A 15,995-nucleotide genomic window follows, 5' to 3' on the forward strand; every position below is an offset into this window, starting at 1 on the left:
AGAGTTTTACCCGTTCACTTCAGTTCTTGTTGTGGTGTAAAATGGCTCCAGGAACAAACACATGTTCATCAGCAATGCAGCAAGAACATTTACGTCCGTGTTCATGGGGATGAAAGATACAAAATTATTAATTCATAAGCAGGGACTTGGCATGGAAATTACTACACTTGTTTGCTGTTACCGTGTGCTATAGGACTGCAGTCGAACATAGCAAAACAGGAAACTTAAGTATTTAAAGATTAGTCCTTTTTTTTTCCCCTCGAGAATGTTGCCCAAAAGGAACTATCAACCTACATTCTTGACCAAATAATCTTATATTCGTGAACAAAGCTAGCCAAAGTACCGAGGTAACAATGTTCCTCCGTCACACCCACCATATAGCCAGTCTGGAGATTATCCAGACGCTTTAAAAAATGCTGCATATCCAATGTGCTTGACAGCACTGTGGATGACGTTGATTGTGGTGCCAAGGAATCCTGCAAAGCATCCGACGAGGACAACTTCTCTGGCAGTTTATACAAAGATGCAGCTTGTGGCACCGACTAGGAAGATTCAGTAGCCTATCTCGCTGTAAAGATAGGTGTGTCATGTACAAAGTGTTAGGTTTTTCCCAAAGGAGATAGGTTTACCTATATCCGAGTTATTTTTTTTCTTCGTGAATTCAGTATATAGAGGTCAACTTATGTTCATGCTCGACCTATTTCCAAGTATTTACGATAGATAAGAACTACACAGGATTAGCATAGATCAACTTCAGGTAGAGTCGATTATCTTTAGCAAAGCTATATAGTAGTGAAAAAGGAAAAAGTAACAGGCCAAACAGAAGGAGCTTCGAAAAGGGATATAAATAAGAAGAATGTGACCTTGCACAGCGGTATAGGACCCTGTAGCTGTAACTGCTTCGCAGTATGTAAAGTAATTACACAGGTTCCAATCTATTTACTCTTCATTTACTATCTATGTGCATCCACTCTGCAAACACTAGTGTCGGACCTTTTGCTGTAGTACAGATTGCTCCACGTTTCCTCCCTTCCTTTATTTATTACAGCGTAAGCTGTTATCGGCAAATTCCAATAGCCGTTTTGGTTGGCAATGGCGTCCGCTGCCGCCACCAGTGTCCGTAGCAGCTATCACCAGGAATGAGGAAAAAAAGTACCCATTTCTCACCAGGACTGAACCCAGGCCCACTGCGTGGGAGTCAGCTACTCTACCACTGAGCCACACCAGCAATTTTTTTTTTCTTTATTACATGGAAAAGAAAACTGAAGGTGTATTACAAAGTGGACACGACTACAAACTTAAAACTCAGGCAAACACACACATGCATCCAACAAGAGCATCCAGTCTGGCGGAGGTTCCTGCGCAGCGTAGACACTTCTTACATAAGCAGCACTTTCGCGAAAGAAGGACTTTGTAGATCGCGGGCTTTCGGCATGGCGGTCACACAGTCTACTTCTCCATAGGCTATGTAAACCAAGTACTATGAACATGTCATAGGGAGGACCACCCGTAACCTTAAACGGTAGAAACCTAATTGTATATGGGGTCATGTCAATGTCCTTTTTGAGCGTCCGTTGGAGAATGTCCCAAAAGAATACAGCGTCCCTACAGTCTATGAAGCAGTGATCTATGGTTTCGGCACGTGGACAGAGCCGACAGTTTGTTGACCACGGCACAAAGCAACCCCTCGAATTCAACCAAGTTTTAACAGGGAGTGTTTCCGAATGTAATTTAAAGAAAAATGTTTTTACTCCAGGAGGTACACACATTTTTCGGACGCGCTTAAGTACATCCTGATAAGGTCGGTTTAAATAAGGTGCACGATACAAAGGATCTGGGAAAATAGAGTCCACCAGTGCCGCAGAAATTGCTTTTCGACTCGCAGTGAACACGTACTCCAGGCTGAATCTAACTTTCAAGAAAAGAAATGTGTCAACAACCTCCTTAAGAAAGGCCCAAGGGGCCTGTGGGACATCTTTGGCATTTGATGACACTACTATATTAGGAATATAATGAACTAAATGGAGTTGCAACATTTCACGCAAAAATGGATGGTCGTTGTCTCGAAAGAAAAACAGGCGTGAAACAATTTGCCTGATGAAGAGGTGGACTAATCCTAGACCACCACGTTCAAGAGGGAGGAACAGATTGTCGCGCCGCATCGATTCACAACTGGAACTCCAAATAAATGTTGCAAATACGCGATGCAGTGCCTGAAGGCGAAGTCGTGAGCAGTGCAGTACTTGCAGCACATACATAAGACGGGAAGCTAAGAAAACGTTACACACTTCAGCACGAGAGAACATTGACAAATTCCGCCCTCGCCATGAATTCACTTTACGTTGAATTTTGCCAACTTCTCCCGACCAATGAGCGTTGCTATTTCTATACTGTGAGAGAGGCACACCTAAATAACGCAGATCTTCTTTCCATTGAATGCCTGCATAATGTGATGGCATTGTGGCCCATAATCCAAACCAAAAACCTGAACTTTTTTCAAAGTTAACGCTTGCACCAGAAGCCGCACAATATTCTTCTGTAATTGCAAGAGCAGTCATCACACTCTCTTTATCTGTACAAAAAAAGGCCACATCGTCTGCATACGCAAGAACCCGAACCTCATTAGTGAGTAATTTAAACCCTTGGAAATTTTGTTCTTTAACAATGCTCATACAAAGTGGTTCTAAATACAAGCAGAACAGGAGCGGTGACAAAGGGCATCCTTGTCGTACTGATGATGCAAGCCTAATCGAATCGGAGAGAGAGCCATTCACTATCAGCCTCGTTGAACCATTAGCATAACATATCCTGACGCCTCTAAGGAGCAGGGACCCGATATTTATATGCTCTAGTACAGTAAACAGGAATGAGTGATTTACCCTGTCGAACGCCTTAGCCAGATCTAGCTGTACCATTGCCACCTGTCCAAACCCCTCAGCTACACACTCTAGCACCGATCTCGCAACATGAATGTTCGTCTGAATGGACCGGCCTCTGATGCCACATGTTTGATGATCACCGACCACAGATCTTATTACAACTTGCAAACGGTTAGCTAATACCTTAGCAAAAATTTTATAATCAACATTGCATAAGGAGATAGGCCGATATCCGTCAACTTTTTGCAATTTAGTCTCATCATCGCTTTTGGCTATAAGGACGGTGTGTCCTTCGTACATTGTGGTGGTTAGGTAACCTACTTCCAAGGCCTCACGGTACACCTGAAGTAATAATGGTGATAACAGGGAACGAAAACACTGATAAAATTCGGCAGTAAGGCCATCGGGGCCGGGCGTCTTGCCCTTCGCTAACGAATCGATGCATGAAGTTACCTCATTGATATCAATGTTTTCATTTGTGTAATTGTAATCATCCTGATTTAACTGGGGCAGCAACGATACAATTTTTTTGGCAGCATCTGTATCCAATGGCTTGTGGTCTCGAAACAGTTTTTGATAATGCTCGAAAAACGCTTGAGTTATTAGAGTAGGGTCATTAACAATGATTCCACCATACTCTATATGTAGGATTTGTTTAGACAGCGCGTGTCGGCGTTCATCACCAAGGGCCCTACTGCAAGGCTGTTCTTCCAGGAAACGCTGCTCTCGCGCACGCACTAGTGCACCTCTGTATTTTTCTGCGTTCAAAGTTTGTAACTGTGCCTTGACCTTATGAATATCATCAATATATTGACCCGGATGTAGGCATTCAAGCTCATGCAATTCACTCAGAAGTTTATACAATGTTTTGTAATTATTCTTTTTTTCAAAGACCAATATTGATGATTCTTCGATAGCTATCATTTTAACTTCCTGTTTGAATAATTCCCACACAGCAAATAGTGGCAAGTCCTTGCGGCATGATGCATGAGCGATAAGCTCAGTAACACGATTTAAGAAACACTCACGCGAAAGTAATTGGTTATTAAACTTCCACAGCTCCCAGCACATACGCCGACTTTGATACCGACGGCTGCCAAACGATGCTGAGACTAGGCAATGGTCACTAAAGAATATAGGGTGCACAGTGTAACCATATATAAGAGGTAGTGCGCTAAGTGAAACGTAAATTCGATCAAGCCTTGCATGCGAGGTGCCCTGGAAGTGCGTATATCGACATCCTGCCTTTTCATTTTCTCCAATGTCCACAAGCTTATAATCACATATCAGGCGTTGCAATGCATCACTACTTGGATCATGTCTCAGCTTCAGTGACGTACGATCTTGCGCGTTACATACACAATTAAAGTCTCCAAAGAGGACCAATGCGCGATCAGTACAGAAATGACGTTCTAGAGATAAGAAGAAGCACTCGCGTTCACGTAACTTGTTCGGAGCAAAATTGCTAGCATTCTGCAGAAAAATGCCCTTATGTGCAAGGAGACATGCAATTAGTGTTCCTGTATATGCAGGAACATTACATGCAATGTCACATGCGTGCCGCATAGTGTCAATGCCTGCACATTTTGCATTACAGTTGCTTATTATTACACCAAGTAGAATGCCATGTAGCAGATGCACAGGTAGCAGCACAAGGTACGTAGTTAAGAAGGTTTAGGGAAGAAAAGTTTAAAGAGATGTATACAAGAATGCTAGAAAATATGTACCCGATTAAATCAAGCTCGCTTCGTGACGTCACTGCCGTGTTTCAAAGGGGATGCCAATAAATCATTGTTACCATCGTATCGTGCCACTTGCCTTGCGATGTGAGTAGCGCGCTGTGTAGCATGTGTATGTGCGCCCTTTGCATTGCAGTCGCATATTACACCAGGTGGCATGTCATATAGCAGTTGCATGCTGGACATAGCTGGACCTGGTTAACTCTAGCAGGGTAGATGGCTATTTGTCACTACCCCGTTTTGAAGGGGATGCCAATAAACCACCATTATCATCATCATCATCAATAGCAACATACCGTGCCACAGGTCAAGGGATGTGATATGTGCTCCGCATTGTCTGGATACCTGTGTTTACTCTTCGGTACACGTTATGGCGCCCCGTCGCAAGGTACAAACCCCTGCCAAAAAAGCTAATTGTATGGCTATGCGCATGGCTACAACAAAACAACATCGGGCTTAGCAGACCGCTGTGCAGAGAGCAGGACAAGCCGCCGCACAAGCCAGAGCTTGCTGTCAACACCAGGCTGACAGTTCAAATCCTTCTTGTGAAAACGACGCGAAAAGACTTCGCTGCAAAGAACCTGTAGTGCGTGGGGCCAAAAATGGAGCTCCTATGGTGCCGCTCCTCCAGCTTACGTTGCGACTGTGCTGCATGTACTGCACGGGCCTATGACTTCTTTATTGGAACTTTTCAACAATAGTAATATTTGCCGTACGACTTTTGTTTTTGCAACACTTTTTGTCGCAGTCACACTGTTTTGCAATCCACAAAAGTGGCAAGACTGCAACAATTGAATGATGTGTTTGCACCATGTCTCGTGGCCCATTTTCCAATGACCATTGTCACAGTAGAGATGAAGAGTCGAATGGGTGCGTCACTCTCTTGAGCAAGAAATGGAAGTGGCGTTTTGGCATGCTTATTCTGGCTGCCAATATCTTTGCAAGGATGCCCAAGCATGCTTTGACATTCAACCTTCCTACGCAACTTTTTAATGGCGCCTTCCAAGACAGCGTACAGAGTGCACTGTTACATACCACGCAAGCAAGAAAGTACCTTTGGTAAACTTTACCACTGTGAATTTTTTCAGAAGATAAGATATAGTCAAGTTTTCAAAAGTTACACGGCAAATATTGTTCAAGGTGATGAACTACAAAGAAGTACAAAAGTAGTAGTCTGCTCTTATTGATTGCAAAATGCACATTTGTTTACTGAATACGCAGCCTGTCTTTACATGGCGGTGACTTGCACATCGGATGAACAGTGGTGCTTTTACCCATGACTCTAACTGTGCCTTTAACCGTGCACTGGACGGATGCTATATATTGTCACAGTTCAATGTGAACAAGAGACAACAATACATTGAGCAAGACGGCGGAACAGCCTGTTGCAAAACCACCAGAACAAAGACGTCTTCTTTGTCTGTGCATTTCCCCAGTCCCACTACACAAAGTCCGTCAAAGCACTATCCTCCTCATCTTCTACATTTCTACATAGAGCACGCATAAATATAATAAGCATGATATTGCTGAAGTATAGAAGGAATGTGTTTCTATATGTTGATAAGACTTCACAAGAGGCTTGGGAAGGTTATCAGAGTAGTTTCATAATGGGTGCTATATGTATGGTGTGTGTGCCTTGATAGTTCTTGCTCAATTTCTCTTTCAAACAAGTGCCTAAATAACAATATGCGTCTAACAGCTTTTACAAATAAACGATGCCATAGAAATGGTAGAGCAGAGCTTGTTAGAATGTCTAGCTCATATAAATGAAAGGACCTTTTTTGAATACGAAATGGACAAAATTAGCCAGGCACTACTAATGCTAAGCACATTAGGTCCTACGCCTTGTCCTTCTAAGCAGCAGCAGGCTTTAAGCTTGTTGTTTGCTTATCCTCAGGATACTGACTTGCTAGGCAAGCTTTGGAAAATAATGCAAGCACACATTAGAATGACCAAACTTCATTTTCACATAGCCTTCCGTCTGAATGCAGCATAGCAAACATATGTAAATACTCAAGTCCATCTTTGTTAAATATTTTTCTTCTTTTTTTCGTCCTCTCTCTCTCTCTTAGGGCTTTTCAACCCTCATCCCCACCTCCATGCAGAGTAGCATGTAGGTGACTTTACACATGCCGGCACAATTCTCTGCATTTCAATTAAGAGCTTCCTCTCTCTCTCGTTACCAATGACAAAAAATTCAGGTTGACATATGCGATGCGTCTGCATTTGCACACGTTGTTGTTTTGCATCAGCGATGTTTATTGTTTCTGTATCTTTCTATATTATTTCACTTCTTTTTTTGAGAATTATAGCCACGTTTCTCTGTCGTCGACAGCAAGACAGCAAATGAAGAGGCTACATAGGGTGTCCTTTTTTTTTTTTTGAGCTACACCGAATTTTTATATATTTCCTGTGGCAAATAGCACAATTCTAATCTTTCATCTAATGTTCTGTTTGAGGCAGTCATTACTTCTACAAGAAATCTAAATGCCTAATTAAACGATTAACATAATTAGACTAGTTAACATTATAATTATTTTACAGCAAATATATTAATTTACAAATTGTAGCTTGAGTTTGCAAGGCGTATGCACTTAGAACAAATTCTTAGGTCTGCCCCAGTGTCGAGATATTCATTTTTAGTGTGTCTTGATGAAATGCAGTGGTGTTCCAGTTACTTCTGTGCTTCAATGCATAGAACAGTATTTCTTTTAAAAAGTAAATGGAACATCAAAGGATCTCGTCGGACACATTCAAAATTAATATCTCGAAACTGGTGCAGTCCTGAGAATTCATTCCAATTAGATATGCCTTTCGAACTTACTGGCTATAATTAGAAGATTGAACTATGTGCTGTAACTTAATTGATTCAAAAGTTAATTAGCATAATTATGCTAATTATTTAATTAAGCATTTTAATTCCTTGTAGAAGTAATGGCTGCCTCATCGAGTAATTTAGATCTAAGGTTAAAATTGAGCTATCTGCCGCAGGTAATTTTTAAACACTTGCTGCAGCCAAAGAAAAAAAAAAACACCCTGTAGATTTAAAAAAAAAACATGCTTCATCCTGCAGCACTCGTTTATTGGAAAAGAAGTCTGGTGACTGAAAACAGTTGAAAACATGAATGAGTGCCAAAAGAGTGATAGAAGAGCAAGTTGGTCGCTGTTCATACTACCTTCTTGCGTAGTGTATGAAAAGACGGGATGCAAGGAGATACGAATGGAGCGCTTTTCATACATAGCACAAGAAGAAAGTATGAATGAGTAGAACGAAATGCCAAAATGATTTAGTGGAAAAGGTGAGAATGGGAGAGTGATAAAGAATAGGAGGCTCGTAAGCTCAGGCCAGTTTTATTTGATTCATGATAGCAGTTTCAGTGCAAAAGAATAGCGGGGACAACAAGAACCATGCAACTTATTTTTCATTCTAAAGCTGCCACACAGGAAAGAGTAGGACGAGAGGTTCAGAAACGAATGGTACAGAAGGCGGAGAAGAATAGCTGTAGATGTCGTTATCAACTCCGCACAACTGCTTATATTTCTATATTCTATATTTCTATTTCTATACACTATAACCAGTAATACAGAGATACACATAGATAAGTATCAGTCTGGTAAAATAAGCAATGATTAACTAAGGAGCTTGATTAACTCATGGGAAGTGTGTGAAAAGTGCTTCTTCATCATTTTTATCATTGATCTATAGTTATATTGTGCCCCTCCTGTGCGGCTTTAGCTTCAGCACATAGTTTCTACTCCAGCAGTTTTTCTTTAAAGGGACACTAAAGGGAAAAATTATTCCTTCTGCATCAGTAAATTACCTTTCTACAACACCAAAAACACCACTCTTACAATGATAAGACGTTTGGTAAGCCAGAAAAAGCGCAAGAACGAAATACAGGTGGCGACGCCTACTGAAGTTCCCGCACCTGGTGGCTGTGACGTCATGGATTTTTATGGCATCTTCTAGGACCTGATAATAATATATAGCGGTACAGATTGACTACATTGTGTTCTAAAGGAACCAAATATTAAACATCGCAAGTTTCGGGAACCTGTACTCAGCCAACGCTGCCCAAATGCGAAAACATACTTTGGAATCCCTGACGTCACGCTGACGTACAAGCGGTGGGGTTTCGGCGCGAAATTCAAATGCTGACACTTGGACCTTCATTTTTCTCATCTAATAATCAAACTATCTTTTTGAAATGACTGCCTGCAGGGTTCTGAAACAATGCTTCATTACTCTGAACTGATTTATTGTTTTGCTTTAGTGTCCCTTTAACCTCCTTGGCTTGTACGCAGCAGACAAAGGAAGCGAGAAGCGTTCTTGATAGCATAATTGTATGCTTCTAGCTAGCTGCTTTATTTTTACTGAGGAGGAAAACTGTTTTGCTTTAACAAGAACGTTAGGTTCAGTGCTTTCATTCCAGTTTCTTGGGCAAAAAGTCAAGTTTGCATCACGTTATGAAAGCAAAACTAGGCCATCAGTGCCCCATGCACTGTGTCTATGTCACACCTAGATGAAGATGGCAGAATGTCCAGAGTAGAGGCCCGGTAGCGCTACACGCCCTTCTTGCGATACCAACCTGCATAGCTGGATTCAATATACGTGTAGAAGCAGCACCGTATATGCTGTCACTGCATCTTAGAAGCCCTGCTCGAAGTCGGTGCACGCTATCGCGCATGTATCGTCACTGGTTCAGAGAGACAGGGAAAGGCTCAACAAGCAGCTCGCATGATCTAATAAAACCTAATCACTTCGCGCTGTCCAATGAAATGGCGCGACCATGTTCCTGCGCAGATTCCTGCCAGAGAATGTTGCCCAGCAGCATGGTATGGCATACCAGCCATTCGGTCAGGGTCCCCGCAACTGCATCGGCAAGAGGTTGGCACTCATTGAGATCATCTACACCGTGGGCCGCATCGTGGAACGCTTCTGCCTGGAGCCCGGAAATTCACAGAAGGTGAGCAGGACCTGGGCACAGTGAGCCTGCCTTAATTCTTTTACCACTCCCCTCGTGTCTTTTTCTCCTACTTTACCCTGTATGGTACCGTTGAGGTGAGAGTTACTTAACCTTACACAAGCATCCTACCTCCCCTTCCCAAACCACAGTTTTTCAAACACTGGGCGACGGGGTTTCACTGAGTGAATCTCTTCACATTCCATTAGGATTTTCGTAGCAGCATCCACATTCCTCACCTAGTTGCGAATATTTGCGCCCATATGTTTTTGTCCTTAGGCAACCAACTCGATGCTGAAATAGCAAGTCACTTTCCTTTGTGTTATCGTACAGATTTTCCCTTCTAATTTCTTTCTTCACATTCTTGAAAATCTCTATGGTCCATGGTAAATCTCCATGGTGTCCCCAATGCTGGCACCCTCTGGATAACAAATGCACATCTCGCTATGCTTTTGCTGGTTCCATGCAGTGGAAGCGATTGCAGGAGCCAAAAACACGTCCTATACATTGGGTTTTGGACGATACCACTCATTTGGGCTCTGATTTCTCGATCACTTGCCACTGTGCAAGCTCTGCGTGTTTGCACACCCCCTAATCAAAGCTGAGCACTCTCAGTGATGTCATGCACTGTACTGACAATTTGACTGTCTCTACAATTTTAATGGACACAAAATGCTATTGCTGATTCTGGCTTTCATCGCAGCATAAGCAAGGCTAACATGGACGTTGCAACTGGTTTCAGGAGAACCTCGACCTTCACTTCTACTCAATGGTGTGCGAGCCTCGCGAGGGCCCCTGGATCAAATTCGTGCCCATCTCAAGAGAGAAGCAAGCCTGAGGCTCAGTGCGAAAGCCGACGGAAACCTGAATATGCCTTGAATGTGCACTAGCTATTATTAGAAGAGTGAAATAAGTGCATTGTGTAATTAATTAAAAAGTTGATAAAAGTAATTATGTTAATTATTCAATTAGGCATTCTTGAATGAAGTGAATGAATAGAATTTATTGATAGGAAAGACAGAGAGGTCGACCTGAGCTAGTGCGCTCTAGTCTGCTACTCTGCACTGGGGAAGAGGGAAGGAGAGTGAAAGTATTGGAATGGATGATGATGATAAGAGAAGTGGTGAGTGCTTATGTACATGAGACAGTTGCCTCGCTAGAGCCACTCGTCGAGCTTGGTGTCCTGCAGGAACTTCAACAATACTTTTGTTGCACGCATTGAAATTGCAGTGTCAGGCCATGGGCCGAGGATAGCTTCCTCCGACAGTAGTTGCCTGCCAACGCTGGCTAAGAAACTGTCTAACGTCCTTCGCTCCAGCATATATGCTGGGCAGTCGCACAGTACGTGTTGCAGTGTTTCGGGCATCTGGCAGTGTACACAATCAGGGCTGTTCGATTGGCCGATGAGGTGTGCGTAGCAACGGGTGAAAGCAACGCCGAGCCGAATCCTGTGTAGCAATGATGTTTTGCTCCGTGTAAGCTTTGGGGGCAAACAGAATTTACCGTCTGGGTCAATCATATGTAGACGTCTGTGAATGTTATCAGAGTGGGCTCTGTAAGCCTTTGTAAGGTCCTGCATGAGTGCCTTGATCATGGAGTTGGTGTCAGGTCGCGAGTAGGCAATCCGTACTTCATCAGAGGAAGAGGAGGCCGATCTTGCCTCACTGTCAGCGAGTTCATTACCAAAAACACCACAATGGCTAGGCACCCATTGAAAGGTGATCACGTGGCCACTTAACTCGGCACTGTGATAAAGTTCGACGATTTCCAGCACGAGCAGATAGTATGGTCCTTTGTTTAAAAAGTATTTTAGCGCCTGTAGCGCTGATTTGGCATCGCACAATATTGTCCATTTATGGGGTGTGTGCGTTTTCATAAAATGGACAGCCTCCCGTATTCCCGCAAGTTCCGCAGCCGTAGATGTTGATTTGTGGTCTAATCGAAATCGTTGAGTAATTTCAAGTTGTGGGTTGACAAATGCGGCCGTTGTGGCAGATGGCGTGACCGAACCATCGGTATATACTTGTACAGTCCCACTATATAAAGTAAATATATGGGACAGGGTGAGCTGCTTCAAGCCAATGGAGGAAACGTGAGATTTCTTCCTAATTCCGGGTATCTGAAGCCTCACTAGTGGTCTTGGCAATGTCCATGGAGGTGTCGCGGGGATGTCGGTTGCCTGGAATCTTGCAGGTACAATGCTTGAGTGACATGCAATAGCTTTAGAAAAAGCACAGTCAAGGTTGATGCTTGGAAGCGTTGACAGTGGATGGTGTGAGTGTCTGGTTAGCAGGCGAAGATAGGTTCGCACAGGTTCACAAGACCTGTATATGTCGATAGGACAAGCCCGTGCTTCCGCTATTGTGCCCTTAGTTGACGTGCACCGTGGCAAGCCAAGACATATCCGTAGTGCTTGAGCCTGAAGGCTCTCCAGCGTGCGTATACAAGATGACCCCATGTTGGATAACACAGGCATGCTGTAGCGTATGTAGCCCACAAAAAGTGCCTGGTACACTTGGAGCAAACTTCGCTCAGAGGCGCCCCATCTCAGTCCTGATATTACATGAAGAACGTGTATGAAGTTGGTCAGTTTAGCCCTAAGCGCAGTAAGATGTTTGGTCCAAGAAAGACTTGTAATGGCCGCCTCATCGAGTTTGAAGTGTGCTATCTGCCACAGGAGATTTGTGATACCACCTGCCGTCGACTGCGCATGTGCACTTGGGAGAAGCGGTAGTAGTAAAGGCAGAACGGTAACGCTATGCTGAAATGGTCAATTGAGGTGGTGATTGAGCAAAAAATCCTCACGTCTGCCATCTGTAGCAGCGAAACTGCACCTAAATGCCCATTGCCATTAACTGTGACGCAATGTAAAGGGCGCCTCGACAGAGTTCCCAGTGGCTGTGATGCCACGGCGTGAGCGCATATCGATGGAGCAGAGTGGGCGAAAGGGAACACCTGCTGCAACGATGGCGCGCAAGGCGTTACGCAATGGGAGAAGGCATCGCCGCAATGCCACGTCACCCTCGCTCTTGGAAGCATGTGTTATCCACACGTTCCTTTCCATGCAAGCTCTTGCCTGTGTTCTAACTGCACCTCAGTATCGCCAAATCAAAACATGCCAAGCATCTCAAGGCATGTGTTCAGTTATCAGGAGGATACCCCTTGCATCAAGCTCGTGTATGTAGCTGTCTTGTTTTCTTACTGTGCCGCAAAACTGGTGCCAGCTGAAGAGTTATATATATATGTACGGTCGACTCTCATTACAACAGACCCTGATAATCTAACAAGAAACGTCCATGTTATCCGAAGTCCGTAATATCCAAAATGCCTCACTTCCAAAACTTTGGACGTGATTAGTGGTGTTGCAATGTTATTGCAAAGAGTGAGGGACGAACATTTATGAAACATTTACTTTCTGAGGCCTACTGGAATAGGGCTGGTTTCAACAGCTAGCAGCTTCCTAAACGCAGGCCAATTCAATGCGATTGCAGATAATATTTTCCAGTTAATACAAGCAAACAATGTTCATTGTTTTACATTTTTATTCGACGAATAGTGTCAGCCTTGCACAGGCCATTAGAGAGAGTGGGTGCCAAAGGAAGTGTACACAAGTACAAATGCTACGAAAAAGGAGTTTTTCCTGAAAGACGAAGTATCAATTGCGATAGCAAATTAGTAGACAGGTATGCGAAGTAAGGATAGCAGTTTTATTTCGTTTGATGACCACGGAAATTTGCTGTCAAAACGTTGGAGACCCGCCGTGGTTGCTTAGTGGCTATGGTGTTGGGCGACTAAACATGGGGTCACGGGATTGAATCTCGGCCACGGCAGCCGCATTTCAATGGGGGCAAAATGCAAAAACACCCGTGTGCTTAGATTTAGGTGCACGTTAAAGAACCCCAGGTGGTACAAATTTACGGAGTCTCTCACTACAGCGTGCTTCATAATCAGAAAGTTGTTTTGGCATGTAAAACCCCATAATTTAAAAGACGTTGGAGTGAAGATGCGCGGCAGCAGCAGCGAGTGAATTGACATTCGTGCTGGCTCTCACTTCAATGCGAACTAAACGTCGAAAGCACAGCGCATACGAAGCTACCAGCACTGGGTGCATTTTGTCCACATCGCAGATCGCCTTCAAGATACGGTGGTTGCGCAGCTATGCCGTAAGCAGCAGCCGCTACAGTAGAACCCTCTCTCCCTTGACTCCTTTAGTGCCTCGTGCATGAAGGAACATGCAAAAGAAGACGTCGCATTTCCTGCCCACTTTCCTCTCTCACGCGCGCGATATTGAGTCGCGATCGTCGGCTGACCCTCGCAAGTCAGTTATCAGCCCATGTCGACACAGCGAAAGTACATTTTAGAACCCAAATTTTGAAAAAAATTGCAGCTAATTTTGTCTACTGTAGCCGATAGTCCATTACAGCGCGGTCCGTTAAAAGCGAACTTCGTTGCATTAATAAAATACAACAAACTAAGGTTGAAATATTGTTCATTATATCTGAAAGTCTGTTGCACAAGGGTCCGCTGTACGTAATACACACACACACACACACACTATATACAGGGTGTTTCAGGGAAAACATTTAGAATTTTTTAAGGATTGCCTGTAGCAGATAGCACAATTCTGTTTTATGAGCTGGTCTAATCATAGAGGCAGGCATGCAAAAAAAATTTAAAGGCATAACCGACTAACTAAGCAATGCACTAATTAAGGTTTTAACTAATTACCTTATGGCCCATATTGCAATTTACAAATTGTAAACGTGGAGTTAAAAAAATTATGGGATTTTACACACCAATACCACCATCTGTTTCTGAGGCACACCGTAGTGGGAGGCTCAGGAAATTTGGACTACCTGGGGTTCTTTAACGTGCACCTAAATCTAAGTAAAGTACACAGGTATTTTCGCATTTCACCCCATCGAAATGCATTCGCCATGGCCGGGATTCGATCCCGCGACCTCGTGCTTAGAGCCATGGAGTTCGCCAAGCAGATCCACTTGGAATGAATTCTCAGGATGAGATAAATTTCCAGATATTAATTCCTGAGCTTTGCAGAGAAATGCATTGGCATTTGTCACCTTTAACAAAAGGTTTTATGCACTGAAGCGCAAAAGTAACTGGAGCGCCAATGCATTTCTCTGCAAAGTTTGGTAATTAATATCTCGTTGCTGGTGTCATTTTGAGAATTCATTTCAAGTGGATCTGCCTTCTGAACTCCACGGCTAGAATTTGTAAATTGCGATATAGGCCACAAGGTAATTAGTTAAAAACTTAATTGGCAAATTCTTGTTAATTAGCTTATTATGCATTTCAATTTTTTGCGTAAGTAATGTCCGCCTCTTCGAGTAGACCAGCTCACAAACTAGAATTGTGCTATCTGCCACAGGCAACCTTTAAAACATTTTGAAAGTGTTCGTTGAAACACCCAGTATATGGGAGAGAGGACTGTATTGAGAGGGCTTAACCAAAAGTCGTTTGGGACTTGCAGTGTGCGTTTTCCTGGTTTTATTCAGGAGGCTTATATGGACAGGGTGATGGTGGAGTCTAGTGGGGGAGAACAATAACACCAATATGTTCTCGAGATCAACGAAAGCTCGTGATGATTGGGCATAGCAAATGCCTGATCATGGTGGGCCACGAGTACATGATGGCACAGCTCCAAGCGTAATCTGAGGAAAGTGGGAAGGCTGAACGAGAGCGTGACCGCATTTGATTGCTGATAACTGCGTTTATTTATAAAAAATTATACAAGGCACACTCAAAAATATCTTCTTGTAAACGATTCATTGATGAGCTATTGCCTTTTAAAATTGAGACATTTCATACCTTCCATATAATACTAATAATAGTATAGTATATAATAACTATATATTGATTAATTAAGTATATATTAGTATATAATAATCATAATATGGGTGTTACTTAAAGGACAACTGCAATTAAATTCTGGACCGCATAAAAAGCCACGTTTCAGATAATTTAGCCGATGTGGAAAATTTTACGCTTTAAATGCGATTGGGAGCTTCACAAAACGTTCGCAAGGATCAACATATTTCATACCGAAACCAAAAAAAGAATGCCACTATTACTAGTCGCTGGAAGTGACGTATTTTGGACACTGCCAAGAACCAGTGCCCGGGTCGTCTGCTGCTCATGTGCTAGCCACAGAGTCAGTATACTTTGCTAGCTGCTTCGTGCTTTGTGCCAACGCCGTTGCGGGCCCAAAATGTTTTTTTAATGCGAAGTATTATCCGAGTCAAGCCGGCTTTCACTATCTGACTATCTCCATTCAACAAGCAGAGCCTCGGTGCATTTTGCCTCTACTCCTAAAAGAGCACATTTGGGTGGCCAAGCTAAAGGCACGAATATAGTCTGGCTTAACGCAGACGCAATCCATGTGTGGTGAACCT

General features: G+C 43.2%; 1 protein-coding gene across 1 annotated transcript in view; it reads left to right on the plus strand.

Annotated features, from left to right (window-relative positions):
* LOC142582247 (cytochrome P450 3A43-like) overlaps positions 1 to 10,533 on the plus strand; it is a 111,582-nt gene extending 101,049 nt beyond the window's left edge. Inside the window, exons 13-14 of the mRNA XM_075691712.1 lie at positions 9,423 to 9,585; positions 10,325 to 10,533. Coding sequence (XP_075547827.1) covers positions 9,423 to 9,585; positions 10,325 to 10,420 — 259 coding nt within the window. The 3' untranslated portion in view covers positions 10,421 to 10,533. The remainder of the gene's footprint in view (positions 1 to 9,422; positions 9,586 to 10,324) is intronic.
* The last annotated feature ends 5,462 nt before the right edge of the window (positions 10,534 to 15,995 follow it).

The sequence above is a fragment of the Dermacentor variabilis genome, chromosome 5 (assembly GCF_050947875.1).
Source record: "Dermacentor variabilis isolate Ectoservices chromosome 5, ASM5094787v1, whole genome shotgun sequence".
Lineage (NCBI taxonomy): Eukaryota > Metazoa > Arthropoda > Arachnida > Ixodida > Ixodidae > Dermacentor > Dermacentor variabilis.